Raw genomic sequence first — 27740 nt, forward strand, 5'->3', positions numbered from 1 at the left:
GCTTATATATATATATATAATATTTTGACTGTTTACTATTGGATGGATTGCCAAGAAATTTGGTGCACACAGTCATATCCCCCTCAGGATGAACTGTAATAACTTCCAATAAGCTATAGCACCACTACTAGGTCAAAATGTTGGTCCATTACTTTAGTTTATATGCAAAACTAAATCCCATCAGCCTTATCTGCACTTTGTGTTTTGGGCCAATTAGCAAACAGCATGCTAAAATGCTAAACTAAGATGGTGAACATGGTAAACATTATACCTGCTAGCATCCCCATTCTAAGCATGTTTGCATGCCAGTGTTAGCATTTTGTTCAAAACACGACTTAAACATGGTGCTAAAGTCGTGAGGTTCCTTGCAGCTTTTGTATCATTACATCATTACATGATACAAATTTGCATGATAGTTGTACATGCTTCTTAGAGCAATTTTACTTGTGTGCTTTAACACTTCAATTTTCTTTCATGAAAAAACAACAACCCCACTCAATCAGAACTTTGAGAGAATTTGGAAGTCTTATTAACTTCAGTGAAGGGACGTGGTGGTGATCAGACAGTCTCAGTTTTAATTTTGGGGTGAATTATTACTTTAGCACAGACACAGACTGATACTCCAAATATTTCCTCTGTACTACAAGGCTTATCAAAATTCCTGCTCCTTTATGTTTATATTATGTAATGTTTCCCTGTTGTATCTAATGTAAAACAAACACTGGCACAGTAAAAGACATTTATACCAAGAAACAATGGATCCCTTCAGTAGAGCAGACTGGTACTGAGACAGACTAGGATGCAGGCCAATGAGATGTTGGGTTAGGGTGATATTTGGTGTGTTGCAGGGGTCCCACGTTGCATGATTCCCCCAAAAAAGGCATGACAGCGGTGAAAATCCTCCTGCTCCATGTTAGACTTTTGGTGCTGATCTATCATTCGTGACAGTTGGTCTCAGCTTGACTGTGGCAAACGGATTCCCTCCTCTGCAGGGAGAAAACGGTTGAAGTAATTTCAAATCCACCAAACAATGAATATCAATCAAATCATTTAAGTCTTTAATTAGTCACCAACATGGGTGGAAATCTGTGAGTTCTTTTGTTAGTTGTGTTAGGTCACTCACCCTAGAAAAGGAGCCTTTGCGTTCCCATTGACTAAAGAAACCTGCTGTGAGAAAACAGAGACAGAAAGACCCTTCAAGATCCAGCGAAACAGACAAACAGAGAAATACCACACAATATTAAACACACACACCAGCTACCCAGCAACACACCACAACAGTCACCATAAACCCACACCCTTCCTCCAGCTGTGATAAAAGTCAATGTTGTCTGACTGGTTTGATTAGATTTCTCATCAACGGTCCCCCCCACCCCACCCTCCCACCCCACTCCTCCTTCTCCTCCTCCTCCTCCTCCTCCTTGATCGGTGCAGTGGAGCTTTGACACATACTTATGCTACAACCTCAGACCTCACTAAGTCTGGAATCTAGATAATCTAGAAAGGCTGGCGAGAGACACACTCCTCTTTTTCTCTCACCTGAGGACGATGATAATCTTATCGCCTCCACAGAGCCAAGTGAGCATGGGGACGATAAAAGTAGAGGAACATGAATACCTGCCTGAAGGGTACTAAAGCACATATTTGCTTAAAAAATATAGTAAAGCTGACATGACAGTTAATAGAAGCCAATAAATACATCATACTCTCATCTACCTTTGAGTTTGTAGTTGTGTGTATGATGTTTTCATTTTCGATCAGATCACAGCACATATCTCAAAATTGTATCATTTATTTATTCAGTGTGCAGTGACAAGATAGAAAAGGTAACTTGCAACATAATTCCTAAATGCAAATGCAAATGAATGTTTATAATCGAAAGTTTTTACAAAACTTATAGACTGCTTTTAATGTGTTCATTAATTATTGTAAAAACATGCTTTCCCAGATGTCACAGAGCATGCAGCCACAGTTAAAGTTGGGGGACTTTTTACCCTGAACTCTGCCTTTCAGGAAACACCTCCTCTTTGGTCGTGCATATAAAAAATATTAAAATCTAATATTTCAGAATCTTTGTAATATACACATTTTTTATATCATAAACTGTTGAGAAGCAGATAAACCTATTTCTAAAAATCTCTTCAAAACATTCTAAACCTGCAAAACTATAAAAAGTCACATCATGTGGTTTTATAAATTGATACATACAGTTGATTACAGTGTTGGCAGGAAGTCACATGACTACAGTACTTGAGCCATTACAGTTAACATTTGCCACTGCAACCAGGAAACCTCTATCTCTAAATCTGTGTCACCCAGGAGATAAAGTTAATTTTAGAGCTAAGGAGGTGAGAATTGATTGCTGCCTGAGAGGCGAAACTCAGGGGGAAAAAGTCAACCATGGACACGGTGACAAAGTCCACCTTTACAGTCACAATAACAAACCTAAAGAGCACAGTCAGCCTGTTCCGCCATCAAGGGTGAAAAAATGACTTCATGTAATGCATGTGGTGTTATGAAAGTTTTTGTTCATGATGGGAAAAAGTCTCCAAAAATGATAAGATAATAAAAAGAATATGTGGGAAAGCATTGGGGTTCCTACTGTATCTCTAATAGATGTTTATTTCCTGGTAAAGCCCTGAGGCAGCAGATACAAAGGACACAGGGTACAGACAGAGGAGTGAAGAAGGTGATGATGAGGGAGAAAGAAGTGCCTGGGCTTGTCTACTGGCTGAAGAGTTAGTAGTTCATTCTGTATCAGCTGACACACCACGATCTGAAACCGTGTCTGTACCCTCTTATCCTTTTATGCCTCCATCTGTAACCCTCTCTTCATTCCTGAACAGACGCAAAACCTGGCTGGGAGCATTTTTCACATGTCTTTTAAATCTTTGAGCCAACAGTTCTCTGGTCTCATGTTTCCTTAAGTGTGTATCAGTAGCCATAATTGTGAATAAAACATCTTTATAGCTAACATATTCTTCACGGAAATAACTGACTGGATGAATATACTTCCTTGAACTGGATTCAGGAGTTGAGGTGTGTTTCTGGCTCTGGTTTGAGGAGGCGATGACTATGCAGAGGAGAGGTTGATAAGACGTGAGTCAGACTGAATTTGTGAGGTGGCATTTTGTGGTGTGGGCGTTTACTGTATGACATATCAACTAAGGCAATAAAGATATCCTATCAGGAAATACTGTGAAGACCCAGTGAACAGACGCTCAGACCATCAAACAAAGCTGCTTCCTAATATAACCACACTTGTCTACCCTAGTCCTTTAGCTTAAACTTAATAATAAAAGAAACAAACTTTAGAAATAACATTTGTACAGTTTGAGAGAAGAAATGGTACATGTGTACTTTAAATGGCACTTGTGTCCACAGTGGCTACAGTTTAGCAAAAAGTTACATAGTGTCACTTTAAACTACTTCAATGGCTTGTATGTATGTCGACTGTCATGGTTTTAAAATGAAATGGATTCAGTTTTGATCGTACTAATTATAAATATAAAAAGCACCATACTCACAAAAAGTTAGTACAAATGCTAATTCATCCGTTCAATTAATTTGTTACTTTCTTTCAAAAGTAACAAATTAACAAGAGACGAATAGAGGAATAAACAATGTTCACCACATCTACAGAAAAGCTTATTTTAGCCACAAACACAAACACAAAAGCATCTCATGTCTTCTTGTTGCAGAGAAAAGCTGCTTCAAAATAAAGTTACAATTACAGCATGTTAGTATGTTACAGCGTCAAATCCATAACCTTGCACCCATATAACAGATTCGTCTGTAGATAGATCGTCTGTGTTTGCTTTGACCTGCGTCTTCCCTAAAGCACTTTTTGAATGCACCATTTTCTTTAAGGGTTCTTTGGTAAATGGGAAATTCAGAGCATACATCAATTACATCATTATACTGCATGCTCATATGGTACCATTCCCACCAGTCAATGATGTTTTATGTCAAAGCAAACCACAGAGGAGGCAAAAGATCGAATGTTGCTATTAAGGATATTTTCTCTTCTTTATTATCCCACTTTTCTTTCTGTGATTGGCTAAATGGACACAGTTATCATCAAAAGGTTATTTTACAACTTGCCCGATTATAAAATTTAAGCCAGTAAAATGGGTTTGTCTTTCAAATTGGAGAAAATATAACTTTGTGTAGATTTAATGAATACACCAGACCTTCACCAGGTTAGGTCCTGGTACTGACCGTTTTCTGTGACGTGGGTGTTGAGATGACCGCCGGCCTGGAGGGGAGCTCGTCGCTGTAGTCTGGCGGCGGCAGCAACACCGGCCCCTCCTCTTCCTGCTCTGGCAGACTGACCACGCTCAGACTACGCACCGGGGTGCTCAAATTGCTGCTAAGACAGGTGACATAAAGGTTCAGCCATCCAACATCAGCTATAAAACAAATCATTGACTCGTGTTGTTGTGTTGTCTTACCTATTTGATATCACAGACTCAGTATAAGGTCTGCAGTAAGATGACGGAAACCAGCCCCGCCTAATATAAGAGAGACAAATATAGCACATTATCAGAAATATCATAAAACTTCTATAACCAGTTGTACTAAGTGTTTATTGATTGATTGGATCGCTATTAGTTGTTATAATTACTCTTCCTAAGATTCAGTATGAGATATAAATGTAAACTACTGTTGAAGCAATAACCACCAACCTTTCAACCAAAGTGTGATATACAAAACATTAAATAGAAGATTAACCCATAAAACATTCAACAAAAAAAGATTAGCGCAATTAATTTGCAGAAAATGAGTCAGCAACTATTTTGAGAATCGATTCATTGTCATCATTTTTCAAACAAAAAAAGCCAAATATTCTTTTGCTGGATTTGTTGCATTCCTCTGTCTCACGTGATGGTTGACAGAATAAGTGGACATTTTTCACAATTTCTTTTTATTTTAGCACTTCATAGATTGAACAGTTCAAGCAATTAATCAATGTGAAAAAAAATGTGATCTTTCATCTATATTGTAGTTACCTAAAAACAACAACCATAAACTCTGTTCCAATGTAAGTTTTTCAGCCTGTGTAGGTCACATAATAATATGTCCAAAAATCTATTCTGTTAACATGATGAATTGCTCTTCTGAATTATGTGTGGATGCTGGACTTCATTCAATAATATATTAAATAAAATGGTAAGAGCAGGAGTGACATTCTGCTTGCATACAAACTCTCTCCTCCAGACCGCAAGCAAATCTGTTATTTGGTCGATAATCACTGCTGTAGACAACACATCAGATCGTGATGCACACAGCAGATAGAAAATACATCACAGACAGCAGGTTTTACTCAGTAAGATTCAGAAGTTGTCTCCAAGTCACGTCTGGAGAAAAAGATGGCCAAAGCAATGGATTTGTTGCTAAGAAACAGAAAGTACTGTGATTTATTCCCAACATGTCCTCTTCTTGACAAACCGCCACCGACTGCATTAAAACCACTCCAATTCAAAGGGCTCTTAATGACACACACACACACACACACGCAAGGGGAGCAGATAAGGCTCTCGTTAATTTGTTTCAAAGTGGGGATGAAAAAAAAAACTGACACAAGCTCTGTGAAACATTCTGTAATCCTTTCGCCTACATTAGGAGTCCTAATTGATCCAGAGAGGCGTTGAAGATGATTGTGATCACAGATGCAATCCAGAGGCTACTTCACAGATTTGATCCACTGGAGTTACATATACAAACATGACTTGTGAAAAAAACATGCTCGAATCACTTGTGCAAACAAGACACACAAGGCTAACAGGTGCAATGGTGTGTTTATATAAGAGAATATTAAGCAGGCAAGAAAGAATTTGCTTTACCACATGAGAAGTTTTTTTCCCTCTATGCAGTCTGGAGGTGACATGTAGTCAAAGCTGCTCTATGAGGGTGTAATTTTACCTTAATTGCTTTTTAAAAAGCCCTCGCTGACATTCATTTCACTCACTCATCATCATGTGTGGAGGGGGAAGAAAAATCAAGCATTTTTCATCATTGCGCCACTTTTAAAAGATCACATTCTCTTGTGTGCGTGTGTGCACCTGGAGTTACTGCATGTATATATGTGTGAGTGTGTGTGTGTGTGTGTGTGTGTGTGTGTGTGTGTGTGTGAGTGTGTGTGTGTGTGTGTGTGTGGTGTTGCCGTTAGGCAAGAGAGAGAGATGGAGCTTTACGACTGTCATGTCGAACATACCTGACGTGCTCTGTGTTTCTAGGCAAGATGTATTAGCACAGCAAAATATTAACAAACACAAAGCAGAAACTCGTACTGCCACCTGAGGCATGTGGAAGACACCTGTGTGTCAGCGCCGCGGTGCTGCATATTTGTGGAAATGAAAGTACATTTCCTCTTGTGGGTGTGCCAAAGGTTGTATTTTGATCATATTTAAATCTAGTATATGAGGAGAGGTACTGCACTATAAAATGTTCTATTTCAATAAGAAAGTTGTGATTCATTTGAAAACACATATATCACTTGAATCATTTTATATTCTTTCATTAATGTCAACAAATCACATGAAAAGACCAACATTTTTAATGCATTAGTCCATCTCTCAGTACTTTCCAACCAAAGCCAATTTCCTAAAACAAATGGGCACTGTAGTTTAATGCACACATTATGCAAACTGTATTAAATTGTATGGGGACCATTTTCAGCAGCAGATTATGCATGTTAACTGACCGAACAGCCTTGTGGTCTCATTAAATCTAATCTTTAGCATTTCAAAAATCACATTTAAATTGAGGTTTTAATGGTCAGTGTTAACATTATTTTGCTTGAGTAGGTTTTGTTGCAGTGCTTGAAGTGTGTGCGAAGGATGGCATACATAGAATTGAGTCAAAATAAGCTGCAGTTCCCAGAACGTGTGTCCCCAAGTGCAATATTGTGACTCACTGATGTGTTTTTAATAGATTTTGGACAGCAATGAACCCCTATGGCAAAAAGAAATAAGCTTTATCATGGTTTGGATACACAGATATAACTGTTCTGGTCTTATTCCTTCCATGAGATTTGTAGACAATATGGAAAATATGCACTCACCAGCCTTGAATAAAATAAAAAGATGGGTAAAGTATGATTCATTGTAAAAAGGAATAAAATGCAAAAACTAACAAAAATCCACAATAAAGAATATTTTCATTCATGCTTTTTCTCCCTATCCTGATAGAGATAACGCTCATTTAATGCAGGTTGGGTTAACTGAGCTAAGGTGGTTTGAGCCATCAACACATCATATAAAAAAAGGATTAATATGCAAAAAGTATAAACTTACTGCCGTGTCTTCTCCAGCTCTCCATACAGCCAGCCATCTTTCTCCTCTTGTATGAGCAAGGCGATGATGTCGCCGTCGTCAAAGCTGAGGAGTGTGTCGTTGTTGCCCGCCGTGTGGGGGAAGATGGTCCTAACCCGTGACTTCCTGCTCATGTTGAGACCGGACGATATGGATGTCGATCTGGACAGGCTGTCGTCCCCGAGACTGCCCTGGTCTGAAGGCAGTGAAGAGTCACAAACACAGACATTAGAGATGTGATACTGTCAATGATCCGTCAAAGGTTAGGATTAAAGGTAATCTATTTAAGCGAATTGGGAAATACACTTGATATCCCATGTGTGCTAGCCGTACCAGAGTTGTGGTCTGAAGAGGAGGTGAGTGAAGATCTGGGTTCTGGGTTGAACATGTTGGCTAGTGGACTGATCTGAGCCTTTAGTGGCGGTGCTGGAGGTGGTACTGCTGACTCCACGTTGTTCTGAGGAGATGACAGAGAATATGATTAAAAGATGTGACCAAATATGAGTTGGAAATACTCTGACCACAACAAGTGTTTTAGTTGAATGACCTCATGTGCATGAACGAGGTTAAGTCCATATCAAGGTCATGATGTTTCAACAATCTTTAATGCAGTTGGAGCTTATCACTTCCCGCCAACGCAGTAATAAACAGCCATGGCCAAAACATTCAGTGGACTTTAAAATGAGGCAATAACAACAGCACATGCAGGGTTTCCTGTGGCTAATGATAGTCAGTTTACACACAACAGCCTCTATCTCATACATCAGATATATCCACAACTCCAGGGCCATACTTTCTACTGTACATGATTTGCACTACTTGTGTACTATCTGGCCATGATCTTATCAACTGATTTTATCTGTAGCATCTTAAAGTGAGATATGAAAGTGTGTGATGAAAAGTAACAGGTGACACAAAGCAGACATGACATCTTTACACGAGCGTTGGTGTTTGGTTTAACACAATGAATTCATACATGAATGCTCACCCTGTTGTAGCGTTGAACAAGTGGCGATTGCTCTGGAGTGGTGGCGAGCCCATCTATCATGGTTTCCACCGTGTCCGGCACCTTCGTGATGTCACTGCATTTTTCCTGCCAGCTGGGGAGTTTCACGGACAGCATGTCTTTGGCCTGGAAATACCAAAGAAAGAAAGAAAGAAAGAAAGAGAGTAGATCATGGTTAAAAATCTATTGTGTTAATCTAACTATGCAGGGAATACTCCTCCGCCTCGTCTTACCTTCTCATGGAAGTTGCTAATTTGATAGGAGAACATGCAGTGTTTGTCTGCCAGGAAACAGAAGCGCCGCTTTTCTTCCAGCAGTGCCTCTCTGCAGCCGTCGGCAATAAACTTCTGCATGTCCATCTGGCGCGATGAGATGGTCTCCATGCACTGTGTACAGAGTCAAGGGAGGTCAACAAGGAGATCAGAAAGAGTGGATGGGGGATTCAAAACTTGTCAAATTTCAAATGAGCAACAAAATTGGAGGATTGGAGGATTTTCCAGGTGACCAAAAAGTGCACTGAAAATGAATATAGGTGTACAGATAGAGTGAATCTACAGGGTATCAATTAGGAGGATTTGTGCAGACTTAGTACTGAGTGTAAAGCAAGCTCTAAAGTGTCTGAGTAACTCTGCAAAATAATATTCCCATGCTCAGGTCATATTCACTAATTGAGGCAATAATGAGCTTTGTAATCAAAGTCGATAGTTTAGTAATAAGTTCATTTGTCTCCTGCTGTTCTTGAGCGCACTTAGCTCAGTTTGAAAGCAAATTAGTGTGCTGAAAGACACACCTTCCCCACAGAGACACTGAGAACGATCCAACCTGTCAGAGGACCACTGGACCTGACAAAATCAAGCTCTAAAATGACTTCTCAACCTCCCCCCGGCCCTTTATTTTACACCAAACTTCCCTCTTTTCTCTCTCCATTTTCCTCATGTTGTCATGGTGACGGTAAAGCAGCCTTTCTCTAAAGAGCTCTGCTCTACTGTCTGGTCTCATTTTCTCTCTCTCTATCTCTCTTTCTCTCTCTCTCTCTCTCTCTTTCTCTCTCCCCATGATAGCCTGTCAGACGTTGAATCAATGCTCTTCATTTCCCATTTTCCCAGCAAACATTAGCCAGAGTCTCAGTGAGAGGTTGGAGAGCAGACACACATCTTTCTCAGAGCCCTACAATGCATGATTATTAGAAAGCTGGGGCAGTTAGTCTCACCTCCCTTGTAGAGTCCTAGTGCCATTTATATCAGATAATAAAAACTGGTGAGGAGGAGGGGCCCCCGTTCTCAGCTCACCTAAAGAGCCAGGCACAGGCTATTTAGCTCCACCCAGATAAGGAGACTTATTGTACAGGTGCCTTTTAGAAGGTGCCACTAAGGTACAAAGATAAACATGAGACCAATTTAAGCAGCATAGAAAAAAAGAAACAGCATGTCAAGAAAAGGAGAGAGATGGGAATCAAGTGTCTAAACACCAACAGCCCTTTTTACAACCACTTCTTGACTTTTCAATTAAAGGCTTTGTTTAATAATCCTCTTGAAAGTAGCCGGGCTCACTCACCATCCATCATCAAAGTGAGGCCATGAAAACAGTCAATAAATTAAAACAAGAGACAGACAAGATTTATTACTCAGGCACACACACACACACACACACACACACACACACACACACACACAGGCACAAATCCCTTCTCAAGCTCACCACATTCATTTACAAAGCAAATCACAATCTGAGGTGTTGCTCAGAGGTGGACCGCTTGTTGCTGGTGGACAGCAGGACAGAAACACCCGGTGACAACACACACTGATTTGGACTCACTTGGATCAGTGCAACAAAACCTGTTCAAGCAAGGCGATGTCAACACTGACGAGTAACAACACAACACTGACCATTGTATCGTTTAAGAATGCACAAAGATCATATAACACATCTAATATCAGGAGCATCCACTCAAAACAAGTCTGCTACATGTCTGCATGACAATAGCATTAGTCATAGAGGCATGTAGCAGTTTGAGATGGCAGCAAGAGTCAAAAGTGTGACCTTTAATATGTTCAACTTTCATGTTCACAAACCTGTTGCATTTGATTCCTTTAAAAACCAAACCTGACACAGTACTTTCCAACTTTAAGAGCATACACACAGTGAGGTGAAAACCAGTGTTGCTTCAATGCAATTCCATCAAAAACACACATACACTATGCTTCAAATGTTTTCTGCACTACATACAGTCCTCTGAGATAGTCATATTTTAGTTCTCAATAACAATGGGAAATTTTGTCATATTTTTTTACCCATTCACAGATGAAGGTGAATGACTGAATTTGCTAAAGTTTATATACCCTGAATATTTGGTTGGTGGTAACATTAATGATGACTGTTTCGGTTTCTATTAAATAAGTGTTGTAAATTCCTGTAACTAGGGGAACTAAATATATCATAAAACATGTTATAAATCAATCCAGATGATATTTGGTTTTATACACTTGCTATATATAGTGTTTTATTGGACACGTGACTATGACGGATATGATGATAACTGGGTTGCCCAAAGTGAGGAACTTATTGGTAGAACAAGGACCCAGGAACAACCTACAAGTGGAAACACTGTGCAATGTCACTCTACTCTACCCTTCACCAAATCCTGCAACCAAAATAAGGTTATTTATCATACTTCTATGGATTATTGGTTATTAAACTATAGACGAGACACTATGCTGACTGACGTTAAGTGAAGTCATGTTGTCGTGTGATCAGTGGACTGTATAGAGTATGAGAAAACCAAAAATAACCTCAGTTCCATCTTGATAAAGGCAAGATGTAGAAAAGGTATGATTAAAGGTGATTAAGGTGATTAAAGTATTGTGTACTGGCGAAAAGAAACAAACACATGCACTTTCCATACAGTACTGTTTTCTCAATAATATGACTATACACTCAAAATCTAAGTCCGTCTGTATCATCTGACATTTTACTCCATGACTGTCAGGTGTTCATTTGGTGAATATTAAAGTTATTTTCTGTATCTCAGCAGGGTCGGGAACTCTGTGTGTGTTTGTGTGTGTGTGTGTCTGCACATTTATGAGCATTGAGACATACGTTTGTGCAATTTGGGTGTGTGCGCCCTCAGTGAAAACACAATTTTCCGTCTGAAGCTGAATGCAGTCAGCAGAGGTATAAGCCCTGTTAAACAGCAGTAGGTGTGGTGGCAACTCTGATGGTTTTAGTTCCTTGTTCTATTTACAAAGGAGTTTTCATTCTGGCATTTCATCACTTGTGCTGAGTGTTAACATCTGAGGACACTTAAGCTGTTTTCTTTTTTATGTGTATTATGGTGTCTGAACACGCATCTCAAATGTCTGTCATCAATTCTGTCATGCCTTTAATATCAAAATAACCAGTAAGAAGTAAGTAAGTCTTCATCTTACACGAACAGCACTAGCTCTGCACCTCTTTCTTTCTCTTTTGTGTCACTGTGTAAAATCTATTTAGCCACCTCATCACATAAATAACATCAACGAGTGCACGCTACTTCTTAAAAGGAAGGAAAAGTTCGGTCTGGTCTGGTTTGGGTCTCACCTCATTCTCCTTGATCTCATATTTGGATGAGTGCTTCCCCTGGCTTTTCCTCCTCAGCTTCTTCAGGTCTGTCTGAGAGCGCTCCAGGCAATCCTGCTTCACCTTATGCTCTGACTGATAACGTTTGAAGGTGGCCTACAGGAGAAATTTGACAGTAGAGGCAAAAGACAAATGAAGGGAGGAACTGATGAGATGAACAGATTGCAGTTGTCATCATAGGAGCGTTCCGCAGATGCAGAGAAGCTGAAATAACGTCTTTGTTGGAAATGAGCTAAACTTACTTCATTAAATCTTGCCTGGGTTTTTATTGGGTTGATGGATATTCAAACTGATTGATAGAAAGGTATGTGGTGACACTTACATTCATGTATTTAACATCCATCTCTGTCTTTTTCTCCAGCTCATTAATAACATCTTTGTGGAATCTCTTGAACTGCAAAGAGAACGAGAGAGAGAGAAGAAAAAAAACACATCACATTTGTTGCAACATACATCATTTTGTTCTAAGCACAGTGTACAGTTCAGTCACATGGCTTGATGGCAGCCTTACGATAAGAGTGGAGTGACCTGGTGGAATGCATGATAATGGACTTTTGAGAGGAGGAGATTCCACCCACCAGCGATGGCTTATCAGCATGTTAAGGTTAAACATTTACAACTTTCCCCTTTCACAAATAAATTACAGTCAGTCCAGGGCTGTCAAAAGGCAACTCAGAGAAATGAGAGAAAGCTTGTCATGCACATATAACGTTATTTGCATTTTTGCTGGCTTACAAAAATTTTCTGACGTCAGACTACGTGTGGCTTTTCAGGTGTTGCCATATTTAAACTGTTGACACTTCAATATGTCTCTTGTTGCTCACAAGTATTTGTAGCAACACCACCCACCACCACCACCATCACCACCACCTGAGGCGACAGGGTCAGGAATGATTCTGTGGCTTCTCCATTCCTGTCAAACTATCTTTGACCTTTTGCTACAACAATTTGAAACTCTTTAAAATGAACAGGAATGCCCTTAAAGGGGTTATCAAGGTTTCGTGTCAAGAGAGGAGACTGTAACATAGGGCAAATCTCTGTCTATTGTGAAGATACATTGAGTGCCGCTGGGCCCTTCTAGGAATGACATCTGGTCACTCATAGAGGTTCAAAAAGGTGACCTGTCTACGCACAAAATTGTTTTAATGACATAATTGTCAACGGAGCAGAGGCTTTGGAACTTTTTCTCTGTTCAGATCCATTATGTTGCTTTCAGTTGTAGGGAACAACCTAAAAAGCCAAGCTGAGAGGAAGCTGTCTATATTCTATATTTGTCTTACTGTCAATAAATCCCAACAATGTCTCAGTACATTTTTCAATATTTTCCAACATCCCTTCGCTGTTGGTGGCACTCAGTCCATTCAGTCCGTCTGAAAATGTGAATGTCACACTGTGTAATGATGTGGCTCACTAGGAATAAGCTATATTGAGCTTTGGTTACACAGGAAATACTTGTTAGTGGGATCAATTCATTGGATTTGTTGACAGTAAGAACAACATAGAAAATCATCAGCAGTATCTTTTACGACTACTCACGTTTTCCTCCAGTTCATTGTATACCTTCCTGTGGGCCTCCGCTATCTCCATCAGAACCACACCTAGAAAGACGGAAAGACTTTTAGAATTTCAGAGAAGTCATTACAAAGAAAGAGAAACTGGTTTTGTGGTTTTGTATCCTGACCAGGTCAAGAGGAGTTTTTAAAAGAGGTACATAACAGAACGCAAACAACACACCCAAAAGAAAAAGTGAATAAAAAGATTCAGATTAAAGAGGATTAAAAAAAAATAATAATAATAATTTGTGAAATATCACTAACAACAATAAGATGTGTTTTTCACCAAGACCTGCGTACATCTTTAAAGCACATATTTTTCACATGACTTATCTCTTCTCAATATTTGAACAGCTGTCAATAAGTAATCTGTATGAAACGTTCTAGTATTGTGTAGTCAGACACAGAACAATCTACATTCATACACATGCTGCACCACAGATAGAGCAGCATATGACATGAGACAATAGCAGTGAGTCAATACTGTAAACAGAAGTGGACAATCGTAGCTTAGCAGTTTATAGAGCAACCTCTATCACAATGGGGCGAAATCTAGACTCAAGGTTTACTATAGGACACAGTGTTCTAGTAAAACCTGTGAAAACTGTACAGGACATCATATCTGGTTGTGAGAGTCTAGGATAATGAGGGAAAAGGGAAAAACTATCCTGAATTTCAACACCTTAAGATGAAAGCAAAGACAACTTTGACGTCAGAAAATCTGTAAAAGTTGCCCATGTCAGCAATCAGCACCTTAACACGATTAAATGTGAAAACGAGCACACACTCATACACATTTGACCTAACACCTGACATTCCTCTCTGCACCCATACACTCAGAGTAAACAAATGTAATGACCTGCTGATACAGAGCTGCACTTCTGTGATCCAGCAGGCAGCAGGTCCAGCTACAACAACATTGCCCTCTGAAGGTCACCAGAACGTACTGGTAAATGCTGCCTTTGTGCTCAGATGGGAAGGGGTGGCGCTGGGGCGGCGCTGGGCCGGGGGGTGTTTGTACAGCCCCAACAACAGACGGCACGGGAATGGAAGGGGGGGGGGGGTGTTGAGAAAGGTTGGGAGGGGGGTTCAAAGGGGCCGTTGTACACCTGCAGGTTTCACCTTTGGGGTTAACAAGGTGTGAAAACCTGCCTAAAGACGGTATATGGCATGAATCTGTCACGTGAACAACCTGAGAGGGTGAATCAGGGTAAAGAGAGACAGACAAGAAATCAGAGATGCTTGCAGGGTTTCTCTCCATGGAAACAGGGTGTAAAGTAAAACAGATTCTTTTTCAATGAAGTGAATGACAAACAAGTGAGTGGTGACAACTGCTATTCAAGTTCATCAACTTAAAAGAACAACAGGGTTATCTTATCTCCAATCTATGTCTGTTGCCAGCAATTTGTTCTCTGTTGAGGATTTTAAGTACTGAGATAATCTAATCTCTCCTAAACAGTTTTTAAATACACAACACCATATTCACAAGAATTTTCACAAAGGCCGGTACAGAATTGATAAAAGATCCTTGTGGAAAATCACACCGTTCATGATTCACTGATATGACTTATGATTCATTATTATAAATACTTTGCCTATTCTCTCCTAGGCTTGCTCATCCGACACCCACCCGGCTCACCTTAAGTCTACCATATGTTCATTCTGATTCAGATACTGTTGCTCACAACTAAAACAATGAACTTTGACCTTTTAATCCAACACATGATGCTTGCTAGTCTGAGTTTCACGCCTGGCAGATGTCAAGATAAAAAACAGGAGGAATAACTATTCATAACCTAACTGTGCCTTCACAACAATGTTGAAAAGTGTCAAAGATGCAATTAAAAAGATATTCCCTTTTTGTAATAACTAAGTTGATAATACTAAAGATGAGTGATTTGCATTCAATCTTTGTGCTGCCTCTATCAAATGCGTGTTTTACAGGACTGTTGATAGGACGCAGAGGAACGCCTTCCACATTCTCAATAGGTGACATGATTTATGAGCTGGATATGCCCTGTGCCAACACAGCCAAGGCCTATTTGGTGTGTGATAAGGAAACTGCAATATGAGATGGTGTTGGCAGGGGAAAACCGGACCACTTCCTCTCTATTTTACCACTTTATCTAACCTAACCTTCCTTGTATTGTATTGTAATTTAATTTGACTTTTTTTTCCTTACGTCTTATGTTTATTTTAGATTTATGGAGCTAAAGTTTTCTGGTTCTTCAATCCTACCTTTGTTTGCAGAGTGCAAACGTAATCTATTCTCACAGTCTCAGTTATAAGAACTTTTCATTGAGATGCATCACTGGGCTTGTCCACGCAAGCTTACAGTGTGTGTTATAGAGTGTGACCACCTCCTATGTGAGTCAGTTTCTTAATTATACACATTCCAGTGAAGGTAGGGAGAGACATTTGGTTTGAATGTTGCCATAGAGAAGCTACTCCCTTCTGGTAATCATGATGATGTCACTCTGATCAATTGTGAAACACATGGACCGGTGACTGGTTAATCTCTCCATACAGTCAGTGTTCCTCTAAGCAGAGCACCAAGACAATTCATATCTTTGAAACTTCTCTGTCATCCAATGTGGGGTAGAAGAAAATCCTATTGTCTGAGGGGAAATAGTACTTTCATTGTAATAATTCACAACGCCTATGTTGATGGTTTTGAACTAGTTGAACCAAACTGAGTCCTACAACTTGTAGACCTTTCTGTGCCTTTGCAGAACTAATTGTTTTAACAACTAATCACAACCGACAAACCTCTAGAACAACTAATAAACCTTGAGGTGTAATTGTTCTCTTAATGTCTGTCGTAGAGCAACTACAATTCATGACAATTGGACCAACAGCTGATGAAGATAATGTGACATGTGACCGAAAGCTCCAGAACTGTGACTGTCTTGTCAACAACCATTGGATGACCTAAAAGCTGCATTGATTGGTTCCTAAAAAGCTGACATTTGGGTGATACACATTTTTAACACAGCTGTAAACTAAATTCACACACAAATACTAAAAGACTTGAGTGTGGGAGTTGCTGCCCAAAGAGCTTGGAGCACTTTGCAGTCATTATTACCGATCAAATATGTCCGCCTTGAGTATTGATCATGGGTTTATCACACTAATGATGATCAAAAAGCAACCTTTTTGGTTTGTATTAATTTATTATTGTTTAGTGGGCTAGGCATTTACTGTCATTCAGCACGTTTACTGTGTGTGCCGCAGATCAATACCTATGGCAGCTTCTTTAACACAGAATAATGACCTGCCATCACACACAGAACATAACATCATTTATTGCTGGAACACATAAAAATAACTGCAGCCTTGAGCATCTCCAACCAATCTCTATTTATCTCATATACACACAGAAAGCAAACCTCAAATAAGCTTAAACTGCATGGGTTTTTTAATCATTTTGAGAAAATAAAGAATAAGTACGTCTAAAGTTTTTATAACACTGCAGGTTTCACAAAATACTGGTTGAAATCTATTACAGTTAATAAATGACTTGAAATGCTGAGTCAGCATAGGAGAGGTCAAAAAGGATCATGGGATATCTTTGTGGGAGGACTGAAGTGTGACGAGGCTTTAGGTGCTTCAGTGTCACATTTTATTGAGTGGTAAGTGAGTCTCTGGTCTTTTTTAGAGGCCCCTTTGGAGGAAACTCCCAGTGTACTGGAATTGGCTTTAGCTTAATGGTGGATGCAGAATGAGTATGTTTGAGGTTTGGGGTCATTAAGAGAGTTGCAAAGTGTGAGTCATAACTGAATGAACAATAAGTGGACTATTCAAAAACAACCTCTGTCCTCCTATTTATTTATTTTTTTACTTTTTTTTTTATCAATCTCTATCTGCTTTAGGAAAAACAATCTGAATCAATGTGGCTGATATTTTAGAGGCAGCTAATTGTCCTCAGTGGTTCCCTTTATTTCTATCATGAGTTGCAGTTAAGCTAAAGGTTTTGGAAAATACATTTATTTGGAATCAGGGGAACAGCTAGCACTTCTACTAGCACCTTTAAAGCTGAAAAATGAACTTTAAATATAATTTTTGTAATCCAAAGAAAAGTGCTTAAAAGGTTCAAACATAATTGGCCTAAGGAGCCCACCATAACAAGGAAATATTGATTCCTAAGTTTTGCTTCAGATAGCTGTTGCTTGGACAGATGAGTCTGCTCCAGGTGTTCTCAGACTAAATATGACCCAGGGAGAAAAATGAAAGGAGGTGCATTTTCACTGACTTTTGGGTTTTGACACCAGATGCTCCTGGTGATGTTGTGTCTGTAATGAATGATAAATTGGCTATCACGCACGCCTGTTGATAGAGACGATACTGCGAGTCGTGTCTAGAGAGTAGAACAGCCTCATGAAATAACTCGAAGCCAGATGTTTGAAATGCCACAAACTCTTATTAACCATGACATCAACCCCCCTCTCAAAAGCTGAAACCTGTTACAGAAGCTATCTGCGGGAAACACTCTCAGCGCTCTCTCCGTTCTCAATCTGCATTCTCTGGGTGGGAAAAAAATCACTCTGGCTGACATTACCATTTTTCTCATGCTGACAGTGTACCTCAATATTTCTTAAAACAATTTCTGTGGCTTGACAAACAGCGCAAAGAAAGGGTGGAAGGGGTGGGGATCATGCTATTCTTTCTCCAGTAACATTTTCAGTCCCTCAATACCTGCTGCTTTTCAGAGTGGAATGGCAACTCCCTGTGGAGTCCAGTCATACACTCATGTACAGGAAGTTTCTAATTATACACTCACTGAAAACTATGACTTTTAAATATACAGTGTTATGTGATGTACACAGCTATAGCACTGTATTATAGATTGGTAACAAAAAGCTATATTTACTGATGTCAAGCTATAATCATGTGTGACTTCTCAAGTACATCTAGTAGCCTTAAAGTTTCTAACTATATTGAGACATCCAGCAGTTAGGTAGCATTCATTTGGACTTTTACTTGAAATGAATGTAAATCCAATATTCACTCTCTTTTAGCTCTGATTTTGTTCTCCACCAACTCCTGAGCGAAATACCTGGCTCCTTAGCTGATAAATGCTCCACTATGTTCACCAGCTAATCGCTAACTGTGTCTGTTTGGTAAGCAGAGTATACATTGGGGTTTTAGAGCTTTTTCTCTCACACTGTCTACTGGGGCTGAAAACTACACCATGAGAGTGTTGAGAGTGAACTAAAACAGTACAGTTGCAGACTGTACAGCTAAACAATGAGCTTAAACTGGCTATAAAGCTCTGCAAAGCTGATTCTTTGTAGGTTTATCACCATGATCGACCCCTCTCACATTACACACAGTCATTTGATACATTGTTATAATGAAAAATACTGATTATAGCTGCATTCAAGACATCAACATTAAGTAACCTAATTGAGGAATGGGACCACAAGCAGGAAAAACAGAAATAATCTTCTGGTTAAGTATGGTCTGCTTACTTTTTTTAAAACTTTTTTTTTACTATTGTGAAAAGACGTATATGACTTGCTAAAATGTAGTGTAACATTAACACAAGAAGGAGACATGTCATAATGTCTATCTTTCTTATGTTACTTTAAGCCACTATAAGCTACTGGTAACACTACACCACACACTAGCTGCACAACTTGTAAGTGTACTGAATTTAACAAGATTGAATGTATTGCTTATTCAACATATAATTTGTAAGAGCAAGATTTAAGGTATATATATTTGTATAGTCCTCACATCATTTTTGCTCCCTGTCACCAAAAGGCTTCATTTTTAATTTTTAACATTTGCAAATATTGCAAATTCAAATGTGGTGTAATTGGTTCAAATTGGCCCATTAAATAATTATAAATAGAAGAGCCAGACAATGTAGTGTTTTGAAGCACGTCATAAGGTAACATTTATTCTAGGGGTTATTGAAAGAATAAGTAGTAGATGAAACAGCTGTTTTACCCATTCTTAAAGCTTTAGTAAGAGAACAGAGCTCAAACAGTAGATGACCACTGACAACAGCTTCAACCTTTCATTGTACATTTTTCTCAGGCAGCTTTGACATTTGACTACACGTGTTTTCTTATTGCCAGAATACTTTCACCTCCATTATAGCGTCAGTCTGAAACAGAAAATGTGGACAAACTGTAGTCATGTAGACAAGGAGCAACGCGGCATGAAGTAAAAGCCTCAGGTAACTTTCTGCAAATACCTGCCAACCACTATGACGCAAATGCTTTTTTTACACCACCCCATTCACAGAGGGGAGGAAAAGAAAACAATCTATCACTTTGTAGAGAAAAAAAATTCTTACAGGTGTCTGCAGTGGAGAGAAAGTCATAACAACATGTATTGTACAATGTATTCTGTCTCCCACTCTTGAAAGCATGCAGTTGAGAGGTAATTATGCTGAACTCTATGACTTTTATGCCTTGATTGTGTATTGTTCTTTCAGTCAGGGAAAGAAAGATTAGAAATTCACTTGAGGAAGTAATTTCAATACAGCTTGAGCCTCCTTGGCCACAGAAGACCGACAGTGGCTTTAGTGAGGCAGATGGAAGAACAGGGGATGAGGAGGGTCAGTGGTGGGAAGACAGTCTTCTCTGTCTGTCTGTTTGTTCAGTGTGTTTGCTACTATGCTCGCTGCAGTTTGTGAGAGAATTCACACCGTCTCGTTGTCATCTATTCCAGGCAGTCAAGGAACAACTGAGACGCCGGGATTTCAACTCTTCATTTGCCCTTTTACCCAAAGCTTTTTTAGATCTTGGGATGGCTTTTTCTGATGTCATATAGTATGACAGTGCAACATATTTTATCTTTTTATACAATTTCAATGGCCAGTTCTGTCTTTTCTGTCTTGTTTCATTCTTTTCCCTAAATATTCTGCAGCCACGTGTAAACTCTAACATACAAATTATATGCATGCTCCCTAGTGGCAAATAGAAAAAAGGGAAAATGCAGGAGGACATATAGAAAATGTTGAGATTCTCTGGTCTTTTTTTGCTATTAACCAACAATAAACTTTTTGACTGTATTTGATATGACTCACATTTTATTTTCAAGGTTAAAGCTGCAATCCTTTACATTTCACATGTTCTAAATATCAAAAAAGTTGCAACATCTAGTGTAGTGTTTGTGAAGTTGTTTCAGTTCGTTGTTTTTGGTATGCAGTGAAACTATCACAGCACTGGTAGGCATTTGACAGCATTTCGTAATAGTGTCTGTAGAATGCCTCAACATTGCCAGACACGTAATATTATTTTAATTTAAAACTATAACTAATTTACAACTAAAAGGTTTTTCCTTTACTGTCTGAGTATCAAAAGCGGTGTCAGAATGTGTAATAAGCATGCTTTGTATCATCATTAAAGGACCTGAATAGACAGAACAGACTCATCACTCCTCAAACTATGCTGAAATCTCTGGTCCCCTCCAAAACCGGGAATATTGTCATATCTGATCGTGTAGCTGAGTGCTTAGATGTCGAACGTAAAAATGCTAGGGGACTATCTCAGCACTGGACTTTGAACCCTTTCATTTTAAAAGATCACATATTCATAGAGTATGTTACATCCTATGGCCAGTAGCCCTTTTTTGCTCTCCGAAGTCTCTAAAGCCTGTGCACCTATGTGAGGGGATTGATCATTTCTACAAAGCCAACAAGAGACGCAACCCTACAGAACAACAGAAAGTGTTGGGGGTGGGACTTACAACAGCAGAGATATATTATCAAACCCACAGGGTCCAAGCTGAAAGAAATCACAGCCATTCGAGATTAGATGCAAGACGGCATTAGGTCATTTCATAATGATAAGGTTCCAGGCCTTGGTGGGCCCACTAGTGAATTTTATACAGAATTCAGACAACTGTTAACAGATCCTTTTTTAGACATGTGAAACCACTCATTCAGTACTCCTGTCCCCATTACTGCAAGAGACCAACAAGTGTCCACAAAATTGTACTTACTACAAACCTGTTTTACTTTTTTAATGTTGACCTCAAAGTCATATCCAAAGCCCTGTCAACCTTCTGCCTTGCATACTCAAAGAAGATCACACAGGGCCATAATTCTGGTAATAACATCAGAACATAACTGAATGTGATTCATGTGTCAATGGTGAGCAATAGATGGTCTTCTACTCTCCTTGGATGGAGGAAAAGTCTTTGACAGTGTTGTATGTTCTTTACCCTGTAGCAATTTCATCTAGGCAGCAATTTCATTAAATGGGTGGTGTTTCATATAACCACTGACAGCAGTCATAACCAGGGGCGCTTCCAGGGATTTTGGGCCCCATGAAATGATATCACATCGGGCACCACCACACATATAGACCACGCCAAACATGTGCAATTGCTTTAATCACACCTATACCTGTGCAAGCTTGCAACTCTATTGTGGTCATTTTTGCAACCCTGATTGTATTCTATGACGCTGTTAAGACACTATTCTCATGTAGCTCCTCCTCACTCGCAATTCACTGCTAGTATGAAGGGGGTGTTTGGGCAATAGGGAGGCTTTGGATGGTTAATTGCATTGGTGATTGAGCCATTAGCTGTAACATAAGAGGTAATTAAGTGTGATATATGAGCTGGTTGTTGGCTAGAAATCTCATAAATTTGCTTTATATGCTGACGCTATGCTATTATTTCTGCCTAATATTGCTGCACCAGTTTAGTGCTTTAGTGCTTTATCTGTGTATAAAATACTTTTTTTCCAAATCTGAAGCTATGCCTATATGTAGGTTGTTGGCTTCAGGTGCCCAGTTCTCCTAATCCCTTTCCTTTCAGGTGGTCCCCCACAAGATTTGTGTATTTGGGAATATCTATCACACTGGAGTTTCATCAGATGTTCAAAGCCAATTTCAGTCCATTATTTGAAATAATCAAGAAGGACCTGAGAGTTGCACACTTGGTCTCTTGTTTGCTTTATCCACTGAGAATGATTTCCATTCTATTCACTATAAAAATGGATGGTTTGGCTCTTTCATTTGGCATGAACAAAGACCTCTGATTAAAATGTCCAACTTACAGCTCCCAAGTAAGGTGGTTCACCTGGATCTCCCAGACCTAAAAAATATCAGTTAAGTGCCCTTTTACAATATCAGATGGACTGAGTTCATAATAATACTTCCTCAAATTGGCTGGATATTGAGGCTTCGCTGTCTGGTCTAGTGTAAACTCTGTCTAGTCTTGAACTGGTTCCAGTGTCACTTCTCCTCGGTCTTCCCAGTGGTCATATTACTAATGTACATCATAGAAAACTGTTTTATGTCCTAACATTCTGTGCAAGGAAAAACATATTACGTAAGTAGATTTCCTGTAAGGCTCCCACGATCTCTGGTTGGCATAGGATCATAATAGAGCATATCCTGCTGGACCACATGATTTGTCTGGTACAATCCAAACAACTTCTTCGAAATGTGGAAATCTCTTCTTTGATTGTCTGTGCTGAGCTGTTAAGTATTATGTTTTAACATTTAGATTGTTGTTAGCCCTTTTTGTCCTGGTATAATTGAAAATTCAATAAAACATGAAAAAATACATATTTGTGAATATTATATTCAATATCTGCTACATGTTCCAACAGATGCCATCCTACACACTGGTCTATTAAGTCTCAAATATGAAACTATATTTATCTAATCCTCTGGCATATATAAAACAAATGCATTAGAAAAGACAGAAAATCTCTCTGACTAGTAGGGGAGAGGTGATGTCTGGGAGTCTGTTTTTTTTGGCAATGCTTTCCATTTAGCATTATGAAAGGTATTGTTCATAGTTTTGAGATACATTTTGAGACACTGGCAACTTCCTTATTCCTTTATTTACACCTTAACATGTCAGACACACCTAATCCCGTCTCTTTCACACAGTGACAGCTCTGTGAACATTGTTTCACTTTGTCTGACATTTCATCAGTTGAAATATTACAAATGCCATGTATAAGGAGGGGAAGTGGTTCGAAGTAATAGAAAAATCCACAGCTATATTTTTCAAAGGCAAAGCAGAATGATGTAAATGGTCTTAATATTCACTATGGTAACACTTTTCCTTTAGAGCTAAGTGACAGAGGATTATCTTGCCATTTAAACTGCCCTGCTCAAATTTGTCACATCAACCTGAGCTCACAGGAAGCTAATTCGTAAGCCCCCCACCCCACATTATGGCGTGACGCAGCAGAATACAAAAATCACTTGATGAATTGTAATAGCACGGACAAAGTAGAAAGTAGGTCGGCTCCAAATTTTAGCACTAATAAAATAATTGGAGATGAGTCATAGGATGGATGAAAAACAACTTGCACAAGCTTGACAGCAGCCTGACGGAGGAGATAGAGGAGAGGAAGCACTTCGATCAGAGCAAGAGGTACACCGTGGAAAATAATGAATGCCTACTGCTGCTGCTCTGCCACAAAGCTTCACTGTTGTTTCCTCATATTTGTATAATTAACTTGTATTTGGGGAGATAGTTACACACAGGTGTGGAATAGAACAAGCAAGTTGAAAAAATGGATGCCGCGTACTTGTGTACATGGTGAACACGAAGCTAATACCAGCAGGAAACAGTTGAAAACAGTTAGCCTGGCTCTGTCCAAAGGTAACACAATCCATCAACCACCGCCTATAAAGCTCACTATTTAAAACGTGATATTGCATTATTAAGAAGAACTAGTCTAGTCCTGTGATCACACAAGTTGCTAAACCAGCTTTTTCTCCTTGTTTTCAGGATGCTGGCTGAAGCCTGACAGTACACTGAAAGGGCAAATATATCTGTAATTAGGGTGGGGTGATATGGACAAAATCAAATATCATGATATTTTTGACCAAATACCTCGATTTTGATTTTGCAACATTATTGTAGGAATGAATATTGATGCTTTCATAAAATATTTACACTATAAATATTTTGATAAATAATCCTCTTTAATGTGGACATAAAGGCAAATAATAGAAAAGCTAGAAAAGTCTGTTGTGTTCAGAAAATTACATCACAGTAATTTCAGTAATGCAGCCCTTAAAAGCAGGAAAAGGCAACACTTATGCTATATCAAGATATTATGTTATCTAAAATCTAAGATGATACCTAGTCTCATATCATAATATCAATATAATATCGGTATATTGCTCAGCCCTAATTGTAACTCGTCTCACTCTCACCAAGAAAGTGAATAGCCTCTGTGTATTTCCCCAAATCTCAAACTATTCCTTTAAGTAAATTTCAATAGAAATACAGGTCAGGAATAATTATCCTTTACAAGCTCTATTTTCTCAGCAGAGACATTTGAGTGTGGATATAATGCAGACTCCCAGGAGATATATGGCTCATTGTGAGTAGATTTAACCTGGGCTCGCATTAAACTCACCAAGCTCCCTGGAGACTGGAGACAGAGTAGCGTTCTCTCCTATCTTTGAGACGGCATCGAAATAGACCTTTCCAGCCAGGGTCATTGCTGCATGGGGAGACAGACAAACATCATCAAGTCTTTGGCTGGGAAACATGTTCTGGTCAAATTCATGTAAAAGGAGTTTTGAGCAACTAAAGCTGTATCATTTTTAAAAGGGATAATTCAAAGTTCACATTTAAGACTTGTTGATCATTTGGTGTCATGTATCTTCATTCTGTCCTGTTTGAGGGTCAAGTGTGTTTACCTGTGACTGACTTCTCATAGCTCTTCCCAAGGTTGACCAGGTTCCTCAAGCCTGGGTTGAATTGCTCCATCACATTCTGGGACAAAGAGCAGAGATTAAGGGTTATGAAGCAACAAGCACAGCTGCTCATTTCCCAAATGATAGTTTTCCAAGTCACTTTCTATTTCACTTACTCACACACACCTATAATGACTTTTCTCTTTAAGAATGGGATATGTTGAGTATAATAAAAGACATGAGAGCTATTTTTGTAGGAGTGGGCGGAGAATAGAAATACATGAAAACAAGTGCAGGTGTTTATGACGTTGCTCTATAAATATCACCATGTGAGAACAATAAAACCTTCAATGTTTAACTTGACCCTTCACGTATGCTCTACAACTCCCTCAAAAGAGCGAAGTTCTACACAAAGTGGCAGCTATTTGTGGCACGAACCTCGTCGCATTCCCCTCCCATCCCCAGCCCCCCCCCCAGCTCTCACTCACTCTCTCTCTCTCTCTGGCTCTCTATTGAAATGCCTCAACAATCAAGCGCTGTTCACCTCCCTGTCTCTATTCCCCTGGCACGCCCTCAATAGAACAATGAAGGGGCAGGTATGACTTTAGAAGGAAAGAAGAACAGAGCTGAGGAGAGAAAAAAAAAGGGAAACAGGTTCCTTGTTTTCTTTTTTCTCACTCTCCCAGCTGAAACTGTGGCTTACTGAAAAACACTGGTTTGACTCTCTCTCTCTTTCTCTCAGACACACACATACATGCACACACAGCATGTATTACTAAACCACAAAAAAAATAATCCAGCTCTAATTCTACTTTTAAATTTAAACTTAAACTCAACCCCAAACTATAAAACAGCCCCTTAACCTTTAATCTAAACTGTTTTTTTTAGCTTTTGTCTACTTATTTCTCAAACACAGACAGGATTAAACGACCACACACACCCTGACACACTCTAACCTGACTATCACAGGTGAGAGGCAGCAGTGTAAAGTTGATTAGATTAATCTAGACAGACCAAACTAGATTAAACTCATTATCAAATGACTATTGATCAAATCACATGCATCAGGTTGATTGATGGGTTAGGTGAAACTTTCTTCTGTCTCATCACATTTACCTGCACTGTGGTCAGCTGTGATTTATGCATCTACTGATAATTAGACATCAGGGTGTGTCCCTCAAATAACAGGTTTTTGGACTCTATGTGTGATAATTAAGTGTTGGATAGTTTCTCTTGTAAACAAACACAAAACAAAAAGGTTTCACAAGCTCAGTCAGATGTTTGGGGTTTTTTGTTTCCTTAATCCAGAGGTGATAAAAGGAGATACAACTTCCATAAAGCCTGACAAGTCCTGATAAAAGACAGGCACATAACTCTCATAACAGTTTTTATTGGTTATTGCTGTGATTTATAGTCAGGGTTCAAATGCAACAAATTACAACCCAACTATAAAAAAATAAACATTTCCCAATTTAGGCTTCCAGTTATTAAATCCATCCATTGTCAATACTTGCTCACTCACCTTGTATGTACTTTCAGTGAGCTTGCTCACAGTATCTGGAGTGCGAGACATGTTGGCAGGTTTATTTCTCGACAAAAATAACAAAACAAAAAATTACAAAATAAAAATGGTGTTTCGTAATCCAGGTGTTCACTCGGAATGGTAAATCCCAAAACCGGTCCTGCTCCCAGTCTGCAGCCTCGCTGCGTGCATGCGTGCGGAGAAACACTCAGCAGCCGGCGGCGGACGCACTGAAGCACCGAGAGTCTCCCCCGGTGCGTTTAGGGCTGAGGGCGGAGGAGGGCGAGGGAGGGCGCCGTGACGTCACTAGAGGTGTTCTCGTGTGTGGCGAAATAAAAAGTTGAGAGGCACCTAGTGAAACTACACGTCTGTTTTGAATGGGAGGAATAACCTCTTTTTAGGGGAGGAGGGGGGATGACGCATTTGATATAAAGTGCTCTGATTGGCCTAAAGAGGGCACTGTAGACTAATAAAAATAGTCCATGCAGTTGTGTAAAAATATATTCAGAGCCTTTAAAGTACTAGAGTATAAAAATACTAAGTTTTAAGTAGAATTCTTGAATTCAAAATTCACCCAAATCAAAAGTGTGTCAATATTTTCAACAATTAAAACTAATTTCATCAGATTGTACAGGTGTTTCCAATGAAGTGGCCAGTGAGTGTTACATGATGTTATTACTTATAATATGTTGTGTATGTGAAATTTTAAACTGTGAAGTAACACAGACAAACAGACACAATTGCGTAAAACAATATGATAATCAAGTACAGGTACCTCAGAACTGCACAGGTATACTGTATTTGTACACATAAATTATGAATAGGCCAATAACATGTTATGTTTGAAATATTTTCTCTTTTGGACATACATTTGTTTTCACATGTGTAATGCTGTTTTCCTACTGAAAGATGATATAGCAAATATGTCACATATAGACTAGAGTTAAAAAGAAAAGTCATATGGTGTTATGGTCTGACATTTAAAACAACACTGTCAAAGGCCTGATGGGGGTGATGTAACCCATCAATTTAAAAGCTTTAAATACTCCATACCCTGCATCTTTTTCAATGTAATGTATCATTATCCGT

The 27740-nt window shown here is 39.1% G+C and overlaps 1 protein-coding gene across 5 annotated transcripts; it reads right to left on the minus strand.

The window, feature by feature from the left end:
- Positions 1-26881, minus strand: baiap2l1a (BAR/IMD domain containing adaptor protein 2 like 1a). Of its 5 annotated transcripts, none has more exons than XM_053341271.1 (14): positions 26652-26881; positions 25133-25208; positions 24847-24933; positions 13474-13535; positions 12260-12331; positions 11899-12033; positions 8556-8708; positions 8305-8448; positions 7650-7773; positions 7299-7512; positions 4455-4514; positions 4222-4369; positions 1124-1164; positions 1-986 (listed from the first exon to the last, which is right to left on the minus strand). In XM_053341271.1, the coding sequence occupies exons 1-14, from the start codon at positions 26700-26702 to the stop codon at positions 914-916; spliced, it is 1440 nt and encodes a 479-aa protein (XP_053197246.1). In that variant the 5' UTR covers positions 26703-26881; the 3' UTR covers positions 1-913. The 5 variants fall into 5 exon arrangements, with proteins under 5 accessions (XP_053197246.1, XP_053197245.1, XP_053197244.1 ...); XM_053341270.1 differs by having other exon boundaries at positions 1124-1167; XM_053341269.1 differs by having other exon boundaries at positions 4222-4372.
- Between the last annotated feature and the right edge of the window lie 859 nt (positions 26882-27740).

The sequence above is a fragment of the Scomber japonicus genome, chromosome 20, assembly GCF_027409825.1.
Source record: "Scomber japonicus isolate fScoJap1 chromosome 20, fScoJap1.pri, whole genome shotgun sequence".
Taxonomy (NCBI): Eukaryota; Metazoa; Chordata; class Actinopteri; order Scombriformes; family Scombridae; genus Scomber; species Scomber japonicus.